The following is a 13,845-nucleotide window of genomic DNA, read 5'->3' on the forward strand; positions in this document are numbered from 1 at the left end:
GGGGGGAGGCATGGAGGGGGCAGGCATGGAGGGGGGCAGGCATGGAGGGGGGGAGGGCATGGAGGGGGCAGGCATGGAGGGGGCAGGCATGGAGGGGGGAGGCATGGAGGGGGCAGGCATGGAGGGGGTGATGTCAGACTGTCACCAAAGCAAGAGGATTGGTGGAGAGGGGAGGAGGGCAGGAGGGTGGGGATTAGAAGCAGGCAGTGATTCTGTACTCTGTCAAATTCCAGCCGCCCTCAAGACTCCAGACGGTGTTTCTCACGCCACACTCCATCTGAGCCGGGTTCCCGGGTCCCTTAGATACACGCCTTGTCTGGGGAACATTTACTCATTGTATCTCCCAGCACCTCGCTGGAAATTGCATCCGCATCTCGTCATGGTCTATCCAGAGACTCTGGTAACCGTGGATGTGATTTAGATCAGAACACAGCGCTTCCTGTTTAGGACTACAGTAGCGGCGCTGGATTCCGTTAGGGGGTAGGTGTTGGCCCCCCAGGAGAGAACTTGTCTCAGATGACCCAAGGTGACTCATGCATCCTCCAGCATCCTAATTCCCCTGGGCCCCCTCTCACTCCCTGATGGCCCCTGGCCAGGGAGTCTTTAGATGTGCTGCTGCTAGTGTGGCTAGCTGGAACACAGCCATGCCCCAGTCTGATCACAAGCTAGCCATAGGATGTCACATATTTCGCAAACATCCTGTTGCTGTTAATCACAGTGACGAGTATTAGGATGGTTTTAGTTACTGAAACAATGCAACGATAAATGCAGGTTTTGTATACTCTCCTGGATTGGATGTCTTTGCTAAATCCTTTCTTTTTTTTTTAAGCTAATTTATATAAATATATCCGGGGAGCTAACTCGTATAACTCAAAACAATATATATTTGGCATGCTGTCCTCAGTGGTAATACACAAAGCACACATGTCACTAGAGATTTAAGACAAACACAATGGAATGGATTTAAGCAGGACGGCTGAATGCATTTTAGTGTAAGCTATTGTGTGTGACTTTCTGGTGGCTGTGCAAAGATCTAGTCTTAGAAATGCGGATCCATGAAGCAAAAAATAGGGGATGAACTTTTGTTTACTCTCCACTGTGAGAGATTTGTGACGTTGGGTTTTTGTTTGAGAGAACTTTGCAATGTGTTAGCAGAAAGTTATCGTCTTGTTAGACTCGTATAGAAAGTTAAGATAGTTTCAAGTGGGGTAGAGTTATTGGCTGAGGAAGGCTTTGTGGACAGATTGGAATGTGCTCGCTCTAACTTTAACACAGAACAGACTTCAAGTACACAGCAGTCCTGCGTCCACTCTTTAGGGTTCAATTAGTTAGGGATTGGCCTCTCTGTATGGAGGGTTGTTTTAAAGAGGCTGATAACCGAGGACAAACTTATCAGCGATAAAAGAGAGATAACCTCAGCGCTGACAGGTATGTAAGGACACAAAGAGAGTTTATGATCTGTTTAGCTCCAAAATGTATACAAATCATAGCAGTTTGACAACCTGAAATAATCATACTGGATTAAATCCGGAAAATATCTCCACCACAAACAAAATTGCCTTAACGATTAGACAAGCAAGCTGCCTCATTCAGTAATGATGCTGGTCTGGCACATGGCCAGACAGCCCTCTGGTGACAGTATCCTGTCTGGGTGTTGATCATCATCAGCTTCTCTGGAAGCTTTTCATCTCAATTTTCTGTTTGACTTGGTTATGATCTTCCTCTTCCTGCTTGTCCCCTGCCATCTCCGTGAGTTTGCTTGGAACTCTGGGATAGATTGCAGCATCTTTCAGAGCGCTAATGGGATTAGCGCGGGCGCTAGAAGATCATGAGTTCTAGTGGACTGAAGCTCTAAAATCCTCTTTAAACATAATTAACTTCCCAAGGCTGGTGCAAGGATGAACGACCGCTGATGATTATTTGGTGATCTGTTGGAAGTGTTTGACTGGACGCATGATGTGGGAAGTTTGCAGGTGTCTCAGCATGTCATGCGGAAGAGAAAGTTACGTGTGGTGTGTCGTTAGATCAAAGTTAGGTCAGTTGCAAAGGCTCGATTGTTACCCTGCTGTTGCCTCTTAGCCTGGACCCAATGTGATTTGTTCAGCTTTCATGAGAGAACAATATACTGGACAAGACAAGATTTATTTTCATGGTTTAAATCCATGATGTCTGTTGCCTGCTCTAACCTCTCTTGCTTCTGTTATTCAATAATTGTATTAAGACGTTTTCCGGTGTGTGTCATGTGCTGAACAAGGTGCACGCACTTTGGATTACAGATAGTTCTAACCATATCTGCTGTTCTAACTATATCTGCTGTTGACAGTAGACGCAGGTCAACAGCCTGCTCTGTGGTAGAACCGTGGGATTCTGCCGGTTCTCCAGTCTTGACCATGCTGTGTTCTCTGTTCCCCAGGTATCCACATCCTGTGTTCCTGCAACCAACTATGAGCTGGTAAGACAAGTGATTTACACACTATCAGATCAAAGTGTTTCTGTTCCCTGTCGACTTCCTGAACACAACAGTCCTTTCTGTCAACGGTCAGGAAGGCTGTTCCCATGCCGAGTGCTTCTGCCCTGTAGAACAACATCAAGCCATGCTGGGGAATTCTCATGGTTATCCAGTGATTGTGCGATGGCAATAAAAACAACATCAGGGCTCGGCATTCCCTTTTTTGGTCTTGGTTTGAGGTTCTCTGCTGACCTGATGATTGGCTCCCTGGCTTGGTTCTTGTGTGTATAAATGGACTTGAATCCTTGGCAAGCAAGAACAGGCTTGTGTGTCTTTTCTCTTTACCGCTCTACACAACGTCAAAGTCTCACTGTGCACCGAGTACAGCACTGTCACCGAGTACAGCACCTTCACAGAGTACAGCACTGTGCACCGAGTACAGCACTGTCACAGAGTACAGCACTGTCACAGAGTACAGCACTGTGCACCGAGTACAGCACTGTCACAGAGTTCAGCACTGTGCACCGAGTACAGCACTGTCACCGAGTACAGCACTGTCACAGAGTACAGCACTGTCACAGAGTACAGCACTGTCACAGAGTTCAGCACTGTTCAGGCTGCAGCTTCACACACAGAGCTCACATGGCGTGCAGAGTCGCTGTGTATCGCGATGGTGGGAGAGGGAGGAACCAGGTGGTTAGTGAGACCTGTAGAAAGAGCCACACGCCAACGCGCAATGTTGTGACAATAGAGGCTTTATGGAGGCTGGATCAAGCTGTTGCATGAATGGATGTGTAGTGTGTGTTTGTGTTGTGTGTAGTGTGTGTGTGTTAGTACTGTCCCATTGGTGCCCCAGTAATCTCTTGGCTCCAGGTTGAGGAAGGTAACTCATGCGATTCCCTCCCAGGCTCTGTTTTCCCTCCCTCCCTCCCTCACCCAGCACTGCGAACCCTAGAGGCGTATATTACAGCATTAATGCTGATGATTGGCCACTTAAACGAGATGAGCTAAGATGTAAAACACACATGGCTCTTTACGAGCGAAGAGAGGCTGAGCTCAGGAGGAGCGGGAACTCCTGTGAAGACACGAGGGACAAGGCTGTGTGTCCACCCAGTGGGTCCACCCAGTGTGGCTGTGTTGGGGAAACTGAGGCCAGATGAACTGGAGCCTGAGAGGAGATGTTAGCTCCACACTTGCACAGCCCTAGCACTAGCTGTTTCACCAGGCGTGTGTGTCTCACTTAAACAATTGCCATAGAACACACAAGATCATGTTCATTCGTGATTTCAAATACTGTACAGTAATGACAAGTCCGGGCATGTGTGTGCACGTGTGTGTGTGCACGAGTGTGTGGCCATGCGAGAGGAAGGAGGTGGGCAATGGGAGTGTTGCTAATGATTGATTCCCCCAGCAGAACTGAACTCTCCCCTCTCCTCTGCACCTAGGGCGACTGACATCATAGAAGACACACTCAGCCATTCCCATGCTTTATCTCCTGACACGGGCTACTGGTTCACCTAGTTACTGATTGGCTGTCTTCAAACCAATCAGAATGTACCACTGACACACAGACTGACAGACAGACACTCAGACATGCAGGCAGACAGACATGCAGGCAGACAGACTTGCAGGCAGGCAGGCAGGCAGACATGCAGGCAGACATGTAGGCAGACAGACATGCAGACAGACAGACAGACAGACAGACAGACAGGCAGGCAGGCAGGCAGGCAGGCAGGCAGGCAGGCAGGCAGGCAGGCAGACATGCAGGCAGGCAGGCAGGCAGGCAGGCAGGCAGGCAGGCAGGCAGGCAGACAGACATGCAGACAGACAGACAGACAGGCAGGCAGACAGGCAGACATGCAGGCAGACATGCAGGCAGACAGACATGGAGACAGACAGATAGACAGACAGACAGGCAGGCAGGTAGGTAGGTAGACATGCAGGCAGGCAGGCAGGCTGGCAGACATGCAGGCAGACAAACAGACTTACCTGACAGAATGGTTCATAACTTGGAGACAGACATCCATTTACTTTATTTGAGCTCATTTAGCTGGAAGCCAAATCCTAATGGCACATTGGTGTGCAGTTCAGCGTGTGTGTGACATAGCCTGTTGTCCGGGCGATGACAGTTGGTAGTAACATCCAGTCATGGAGTGATATCTAAGAGTGATATCTCCCCAGGAGGTCTGCTGACGGCTTGCTGTGGGGCATTCTGGGAGGCATTCCTCTGGCATGTCCTCATGTCAGCTCCTAGTCTGCCAGGAAGCACTGGCCTTGCCCCAAGAAGCCAGGGAGAGGTAGGGAGGAGGGGGGCAGGAGGGCAGGAGGGTGGCAGGAGGGGAGGAGGGGGGCAGGAGGGGGGCAGGAGGGCAGGAGGGGGGCAGGAGGGGGGCAGGAGGGCAGGAGGGGAGGAGGGGGGCAGGAGGGGAGGAGGGGGGAGACAGAAAGAGAAAGGACTATTATGGGTTGATCGGCTCATGATGTGGTAGGAATCCAATCACACAGACAGACACCCAAACACACGCACACACTCACCCACACACACTCCCAGAAGCACACACTTACTGACACGCATACACTACACACCCACACACATTCCCCACAAGGACACCCTTTCATCATACACCTGGGACACTCATTCACCAGCATCCATTCAATACCTCGTGACTCCTGGATCAGACAGCTCACCAGAGACAACACACACACGGCTTCTCTCAGGCTGCTGTGGCTCCACTGCAGTTCTGTCTGATGACTTGAACTACGAGAGAAAGATGGGCAAGATCTCTCCAATTAGCCTGATGTTTATAGCTGCACATACTTGGCTGATGTGGCCTATTATGTTCTGTATACAAGCGCTATCGCATGACAAGTGATGTCTATCTCGGTTGTGTGTGTGTGTGTGGGGGGGGGGGGAGGGCAGGGCAGGGCAGGGCAGGTTGGGCTGACTGTGTGTGTGTGTGCGGGGGGGGCGAGGCAGGTTGGGCTGGCTGTGTGTGTGTGTGTGTGTGTGTATGGGGAGGGCAGGGAGGGCTGGCTGGCTGGGTGTGTGTGTGTGTATGGGGAGGGCAGGGAGGGCTGGCTGGGTGTGTGTGTGTGTGTGTGTGTGTGTATGGGGAGGGCAGGGAGGGCTGGCTGGGTGTGTGTGTGTGTGTGTGTATGGGGAGGGCAGGGAGGGCTGGCTGGGTGTGTGTGTGTGTGTGTGTGTGTGTGTATGGGGAGGGCAGGGAGGGCTGGCTGGGTGTGTGTGTGTGTGTGTGTGGGGAGGGCAGGGAGGGCTGGCTGGGTGTGTGTGTGTGTGTGTGTATGGGGAGGGCAGGGAGGGCTGGCTGGGTGTGTGTGTGTGTGTGTGTGTATGGGGAAGGCAGGGAGGGCTGGCTGGGTGGGTGTGTGTGTGTGTGTGTGTGTGTGTGTATGGGGAGGGCAGGGAGGGCTGGCTGGGTGTTTACCCCTGCTGAACGACAGCTGGCGGTTTGTAAGACAGACAGGTTTCTAGATCTGCAGAGTGCATGTGCGTAATATAAAACACACGCAAGATGAAAGCTTTCAGTGCGATTGATGGTGCTGTTGTTCTGCTGTCAGTTCAAAAGAAGAACTGCATGAAAGATGTCGTTTGAGAGGGTCTCCAAAGAACCTCTCTCTGGGGGAACAGTCCTGCGGACATTGTGGTACAACTATTGTGCTTTGGATATTTAGATTCCCTGTTCAAGAGAAGGTTGGTCTGCTGTTGGCATTTCCTCAGAGAGCACAGTGCAGCACCCAGAACATTCTTCATATTTCCTGGTTTTGGCAGCGTCGTGCAAGCTAGGTCACAGTTGGCAGGAGGACAATGTTACCCCTTGTTTTACCTCTCTGGCGATCTTAATGAGCTGTCTTATTAATCATGTATCGTCATCACCTGTGAATGCTGAGGCTGTATTTTGCCTTAATAGGACATGTATGAGAGAGAGAGAGAGAGAGAGAGAGAGAGAGAGGGAGAGGGAGAGAGAGAGACAGAGAGAGAGAGAGAGAGAGAGAGAGAGAGAGGGAGAGGGAGAGAGAGAGAGAGAGAGAGAGAGGGAGAGGGAGAGGGAGAGGGAGAGGGAGAGGGAGAGGGAGAGGGAGAGGGAGAGAGAGAGAGAGAGAGAGAGAGAGGGAGAGGGAGAGGGAGAGGGAGAGAGGGAGATTGTGTGTTTGAGAGAGACAGAAGAGAGGACATTCCACACAAGTGAGATTGAGCAGACTAGCATTCCCCCCCTCCCCACCCCCTCCCCCCTCTCACAGTTGTTTATAGTCACTCATCCCCCAGAGTCCCTCGCAGGCTGGAACAGCCTTGGTTACATAATGTGAGGTAGTGGAGGGGTCTATTTTGGTGTGTGTGTGTGTGTGTGTGTGGGGGGGGGTAACCGGACATAGTCCCTGTGAGAACCGCCGGGTCAAAGGTCACGTAGGGACGCTGGAGGACCCGGGGTCTTCTCACTGCAGGGAGCTCACTCCCTCCTCTCAGAATTCCATCCCTCTGGAATGTTTCCATGGTAACCCCTGGGGACAGGAGGTCCGGGGGCCACACCCCCTCCCACAGCAGTGTTTACATCTCACTGCCGAGCATGCCCACACACACACGCCTGGACGAGTTGGTGTGGGGGGGTGTGACTGTGTGTGGGGGTGTGTGTGGGGGGGGGGCTGGTGTGGGGGTGTGTGTGGGGGGGGGTGGTGTGGGTGTGTGGGGGGGGGTTCTAAAACGTCTAAAGGTGCATTACTGGAAAGTAAATCTGCTCTGGTTTGGGTAACATGTTTTCACAAGCTGAAGATGTGAGTCTGTACGTCCTCGGTGCTGTCTGGATGAACACATCTGAGCTGTGGAGCTCACGTCCTCAGTGCTGTCTGGATGAACACATCTGAGCTGTGGAGCTCACCTCAGCATGTTCACAAGGATGTGTTTATTAGTGGACGTCAAGGGACACGTCTGTAGGAGTTTGTTTGTGCACACCTCTCACACCTGTGTGTGTTTGTGTGTCTGCTGGCTCACCTCTCACACCTGTGTGTGTTTGTGTGTCTGCTGGCTCTGCACACACTGCTAACTATCTCCCATGGCAGTCCACATCCAAACAAATTCCAGGATCCTTTTGTATAGCGTCACATTCTCAACATAGCCTGGTGATTAAAGCAGGGACTCTTAGACCGTCCTGCAGTTGGCTGTGAGGAGTCCTCAGGGTGAGGCGACCAGAGATACCTTGTTTGGTCCGTAGACGCGGTGGACTCAAAAGGATTTCTGTTATTGCTAGAAACATCTGTCCACTCTCATAAACAGTTTTGTTTGTCCGTTAACAAACAGTGTTCACTATATTGTGAGTGATAAATGCTTGAAAAGGTGATACAAAGTAATATTTCAGTTTTTTTGGAGCTCAGCTGCTTTTTAAAAGGCAATATTTATGTCTCTGTTACAAGTTGTTTCCAACCTTCCTGGTTTACACCACACTTGCAGTTCTCTTGGCAGCCAAAAGGGGGCGTACACACAGTATACATTAACTCCCTCGTTCCAACCCTCCAAATTTCTCTCTCTCTCTCTTTCTCTCTCTCTCTCTCTCTCTCTCTCTCTCTCTCTCTCTCTCTCTCTCTCAGGTCTTTGTGTCTTTCTGTTCTTCCACTTGCAAATGACAAGAACAAGTCAGACAAACAGAGAGGGCTGTGTGGAGTCATAGCAGAGGAGGCCATGCTTGCATGATGGGATCCCTCTGTTCCACCTACATCCCTGCTTTAAGGAATGTTCATTGGGGCATAAATCTGCAGCCCGGGGCAAGGCATGTGAAAATGCTTTAAAAACTTTGAGGTTTTAAAAAATGTCTTTCATACTCAGCAAATGAGGCTTTCAGAATATGATTTAGGGGTATATAGGCTGCAACGTGCGTTTACAGATCCGTTTAATCCCTCCGTCTTTCTACATGAAATGGAGTGGTGTGGAGCTTCAAGCAGATCTCAAATGAGTTTGGATGTATCTGCTCAGAGGGAGAATAATCACATAGGAGCCAGTCCAAAACAACGAGGATGCACAGGAAGGAGCTTTGACTGCAGTCTGCACACTTTGTACTGAACCAGAGATGGCAAAAGTACACATATTCTTCACCAAAGTTTAAGTACAGATACTCATTTTTACAAAGACTCTGGTAAAAGAACTGACTACACTTTTTCACTCAAGTTAAAGTAAAGAAGTGTGGGCTCTGACATTGACTTAAGTAAAAAGTAGCCATTACCACTACCTGTTGGACCTCACATAATACAATAATACAAACATACACTATAGACAAGCAGAGCATTCGCCAGGAGTACTTTTTGACAGACAAAATAAAAAATATTTTTTCAACCTGTCTAAACTGTTTATTTTTATATATTTATTTTCACACACGCCACACTTTGTTTTTTATTAACTTTTTTACTTTTGTTTTTGTTATTCTAAACCTTTTATTTGTATACAATGTTTTGTCAAACCTAATTCCCCACACAGTGAAAGGAGAGGAGAGGGTAGAGGAGAACAGAGAAGCCTAAAACAGAGTACAATAGAGTACAGTCGAGTACAGAGTCCTCATGAAGTACTCAATGTGGAAAACGTTTTGAGTGAGAGAGGCAGAGAAGGGGGAGAGAGAGGGAGAGAGAAGGGGGAGAGTGAGGTAGAGAGAACAGGGAGAGAAAGGGAGAGAGAAGGGAGAGAGAGAGAGAGAGAGACAGAAGGGCGGACAGAGAAAAGAGGAGGGGGGGGAGGGGGCATGGTAGCACACCCTTAGTCAGAACAGAAACACATGGATTTCTCCAGTGAACAGACAGAGACAGGCTGACCGTCTCTGGCTGAGCTGCTTTGCAGTGGGATGGGGTTATATTTAGCTGTGTGTCATTTCCAGGGAGCCTCTGTTTGGCTCCGTCTGTGGCCGGCCCAGGGAAACTCCCTGTTCTGTACCTTTCTTCTGGGCGTTCCCCTGGTGGGCTGTCATTTGACTTCTGGGACTGGAAGGGGATGTGCTGGGTGGGAGAGGGTGGAGGGAGAGAGAGGTGGGTGATGGTGGGCGTATAGGGAGTTGGGGAGGGGTGAGGGAGAGGTGGGTGATGGTGGGCGTATAGGGAGTTGGGGAGGGGTGACAGAGAGGTGGGTGATGGTGGGCGTATAGGGAGTTGGGGAGGGGTGAGGGAGAGATGGGTGATGGTGGGCGTATAGGGAGTTGGGGAGGGGTGACAGAGAGGTGGGTGATGTTGGGCGTATAGGGAGTTGCGGAGGGGTGACAGAGAGATGAGAGAGGGTGGGCGTATAGGGAGTTGGGGAGGGGTGACAGAGAGATGAGAGAGGGTGGGCGTATAGGGAGTTGGGGAGGGGTGACAGAGAGGTGGGTGATGGTGGGCGTATAGGGAGTTGGGGAGGGGTGACAGAGAGATGGGGTTGCATGCACAGACATCTGGTACACCACCTCACACCACGTTCCCCCACACAGAGAGGGCCATGCAACAGTGTTTCCCACACATAGACTCATTTGTGGCGGTGCGCCAAAAATGTTTTAACGCTATTTAAAACATGCAGCGTATTTAGTTAGTTTAGTTCAGCTGCATTTCCTTTCCCTGCTCTCCCTCCGTCTCACTGTCACTCACGCGTCTCTCACATACACACACACACACACACGCAGAGTCACAACGTCACCACAAGTTAGCAACGACGCTATGCGATATCAGCGAGCCTTCAGCATTAGTGCCGTAGCTAAAAGTCTGGGAAAGTTTAGGTTATTTTTCGCTAGGTACCTACAAACATGTCTTAATCTGCTAGACAAGTGGGTTCCCCATCGTTCTTTTGGTGAGCGGTCTCACGAGCCCTACTTACCCAGAGTCATGGAGCCGACCAGCTAAATAGTTATTTAGCACTAGCGTTGCTACATGCATATATGCAGAAATTGTTTACAATATTTTCAGGCTTCAACCAGTGCAGAAAGTATGTTAACCCCCCCCCCCCCCCTCCCCCCGCCACAAATAGCTTTCTAATCTGTGGGAAACACTGCATGCAATGTTGTTCTACTGATGCTCCATTCATTCGCTGTGCTTGTTTGTACACCTGCGTCAAATGTTTTGTTTCAACTTTCAACAAGTAGAGACGTGTTATTCACGAGAGATTGTGCGTCTTGTCTTGTGCTGCTGGTGCCCTGTGTAGGATGACCCTCCACTGTGACATCACATCCAACCTGAAGTTTGAAACACACACCCCTCATGCCAGACAACCATTTCTGCTTTCACAACTCTGCCCACAACATAGCATTGCACAATGATATTACAGTGTTTGTCTGTTTGGGTGGGAGTGTGTGTGTGTGTGTGTGTGTCTGCCACAGCTACACACTTTGGCCTAGTCACAAATGTGTTTCTAGAATCACAATGCAATGTGTTCTTGTTCATTTCCAAGAAATCTCCTCTTTCTTTTCTGGAAGAGAAGTGCAGAGTGCAGTCAGACCCACCAAGAACCAGTTAGTGTTTGGACACACCGTGTTAGCCTTCACTGTTTGGACACACAGTGTTAGCCTTCACTGTTTGGACATACAGTCCCTTTCTCTCCCACTCTCTCTCTCTCTCGTCTAGAGTAGATCAGATACTGTTCTGGATGGTAGTTTAGTCTCTAGTTCTGGAGGTCGTATTCTGGGGCTGCCTCTGCTACAGACTGTCATTTCCCCTCTGGCTTGCAAAAGTAACCTAAATACAACTTTATAAGCAGCACTAAAGCTACATTTCACAACAGAGCTTGCAGAACACTTCACACTAATTGGACAGGGAGCCGGAGTACTGTGGAAGGGAAGCATGTCATAGTGATGTGTTCACCTGGAGGGCTTGCTTCCTGAGTGTTTGCATCATGGTGTGTGTGTGATTTCATTCTGAAGCTAGCCAGACACACACTAGCCCATGACATCATGGATTCCTCTGGGTCAAGTCAGGCCCCTTATAAATTAACAATGTTATTGGTCCACCTCTCTTTCCCTCTTCTCTCTCCCTTTCCTCTTCCCTCTGTTTTGTCCTTCCTCCTCTCCCTCCCCCCCTTTCTCTCCTCTCGTCTCTTCCTCCCCCCCTTGCCGGCTCCCCTCTCTGGCTCCCCCCCCCCCCCCCTCTCGTGGCTGTATATGGTGGTGATGGAGTGGGTGGTAGCAGATAGCCTCTCTCTGGCTCCTGGCTGATGGAAGAGACCTGACATCTGAGTAAATATGGACCTCTGTGATGTTGGAGGTTCCCACACAGCTGAGACGTGTCCATGCTCATGCTTTGACAGAGTGACTGGATGATTTCACAACCAGCTAATTATAGACATTGCTAATCTACTCTGAGGCATCTACAGTCTCACCTGAAGCGGAGGGTTAAACCACAGCTCTGGACCGAGGTTAGAAAAGATGTGTGCGCTCACCTCTCTCTCTCTCTCTCTCTCTCTCTCTCTCTCTCTCTCTCGTAGGCACCGGGACACGACATCCCTCTGAAGCATGTAGAGAACACGGTGAGTGTGAAAACTGTGTGTGTGGGGGTGTGTGTACAAGAGGAAGTCACCTGTCAACCTGCAACTTTGAGCACATTAGAGCTGTTTATTTCAGATTCAGGTTTGGGATCATCTACATGCTGGCTCTGCACAGTCCTCTGCCCACCCAGGCAGAAAAGGTTCTCAATTGCACTTACAAAGTCTAAGTCCAGACATCCTTCCACTGGGCCTAGACAGCAGGCCGGTCCAGTTCAGACGAGTCAGAGCTGGAAATAAGACGAGGGCTTTCACATCTGTCTGTGACGTTGAGATGGAATATTGTGTCGTTTCTGGACGAGCTGGGACGACCTTGACGTGTTCTAGTCATGCTGTTCTTCTTCTGTTGGATCGCATGATTTGTTCACATTCTACACACGTTGACCAACTTGTACTGTATATTTGCATAGTAAAAAAACTTTTTCAACAAACAAATGTGTTGAAACAAAGCAAATACACCCACTCCTGCACAGCCAATCATGTACTGGATTTTCAAACACACATAAATACATACACAGACAGCTGCATATGAATGAGTAACTGTAAAGTGATGAAGTGTCCTTTGCTAAGACCACATAGACTCTCAGTCCCTCTTCAACTGAATTCCATAAGAGGGTGCATCACTGACCATACAACCTCCAGGGACACACACACACACACCAGGGCATAGAACCAACCACACACACACACACACACATAATCATAAAACCAACCACAAACACACACACACTAAAGTCAGTCATGTCTTTTACTACTCCAGTAACTGTTACTATTATGGCTTGTATTTTGTGGGTTTCTATGTATCCAGTCGTAAGTGTGTGTTTGTCTAATACGTCTCCCAGTGGAAACAAATCCCTCATTCGTCCTGTGTACTGTAGCCTGATGTTGAGCACAGGCTGACAGTGACACATATCCTGTGGGTTCTAACTGGTTCTTATTTCGAAGAAGCAGTCAGAGAGAGAAGCGATCCCGTTACACACTAGGAGCTACGACACAAAGCCAGATACAGCCTGCATCCTGAAAACAAAGCACAACTTCAGGATGACTCGCCATGCTTGTTACGCAGTGTGCTTGTTTACATAGTAAATGTGTTGTGAGGCACGACACACACACACCCACCCCTACACTAAGACAAGCCCTCACCCGCCCCTTAACCCTTCCTCTCCCAAGGAGAAGTTCCTCTGCCTCGCCTCTCACTCCAGCGTTTCAGGACGATCTACCACAGGAAGTGCTTCAGTGGGATTTTGGCCCACAGTGAGCTATATTAAACCCAGCATGCCAGCGGTTCAAATCCCTGGATCAGCCTGTGAATCCTGGCTATCTGATGACCTCAGGGCGGGTGAGCATGCTCCGTGCACAGTGTGAAGCAGGCTGAGCTTGCTGTTCATCATGGGAGACCAGTCTTGCTTAGGGGGGATGCAATCCATCTTCTGAGGGGGAATGTGTGTTGCGTGTGTGTAGCGTGTGTGTTGCGTGTGTGTAGCGTGTGTATAAAAGAGAGAATGTATTGTACGAATGTGCTTGTTTGTGCATGTGTGCCTGTGTTAGTGTGGGTGTTTGTTCACGTGTGCTTTGTGTTAGTGTGTGTATTAGACAGAAAGTGAATACTAGAGAGGGTACAATTTCTGAGGAAATTGTAGGGTGTGCTTGCTTGCGTCGGTTGCAGGTGGGTCCGTTTACCTTCTAGTGATATTTTCAAGCATTTAGCCTACTCATATTTCATAATTAATTAAGAACACCCTTTGAAACAAGGAACCCCCTTTGAAACAAGCTACTGTAACAACGTTGTCACTGGCAGTATTTCAGATGGAATTGCGATTCAAATAGTACCGTCTGCTAACTGAAAATAAGCCCCCCAAAACGTAAATAAGTTCGATATGAATTTAGGGGGACATGGCTAATTCAAAAG

The 13,845-nt window shown here is 49.4% G+C and overlaps 1 protein-coding gene across 1 annotated transcript in view; it reads left to right on the forward strand.

Annotated features, from left to right (window-relative positions):
• tns1b (tensin 1b) overlaps positions 1-13,845 on the forward strand; it is a 122,897-nt gene that overhangs the window by 48,489 nt on the left and 60,563 nt on the right. Inside the window, 2 exon segments of the mRNA XM_047046437.1 lie at positions 2,414-2,452; positions 11,880-11,921. Of these exon segments, the coding sequence (XP_046902393.1) occupies positions 2,414-2,452; positions 11,880-11,921 (81 nt within the window).

Source organism: Hypomesus transpacificus, chromosome 23, assembly GCF_021917145.1.
Source record: "Hypomesus transpacificus isolate Combined female chromosome 23, fHypTra1, whole genome shotgun sequence".
NCBI lineage: Eukaryota > Metazoa > Chordata > Actinopteri > Osmeriformes > Osmeridae > Hypomesus > Hypomesus transpacificus.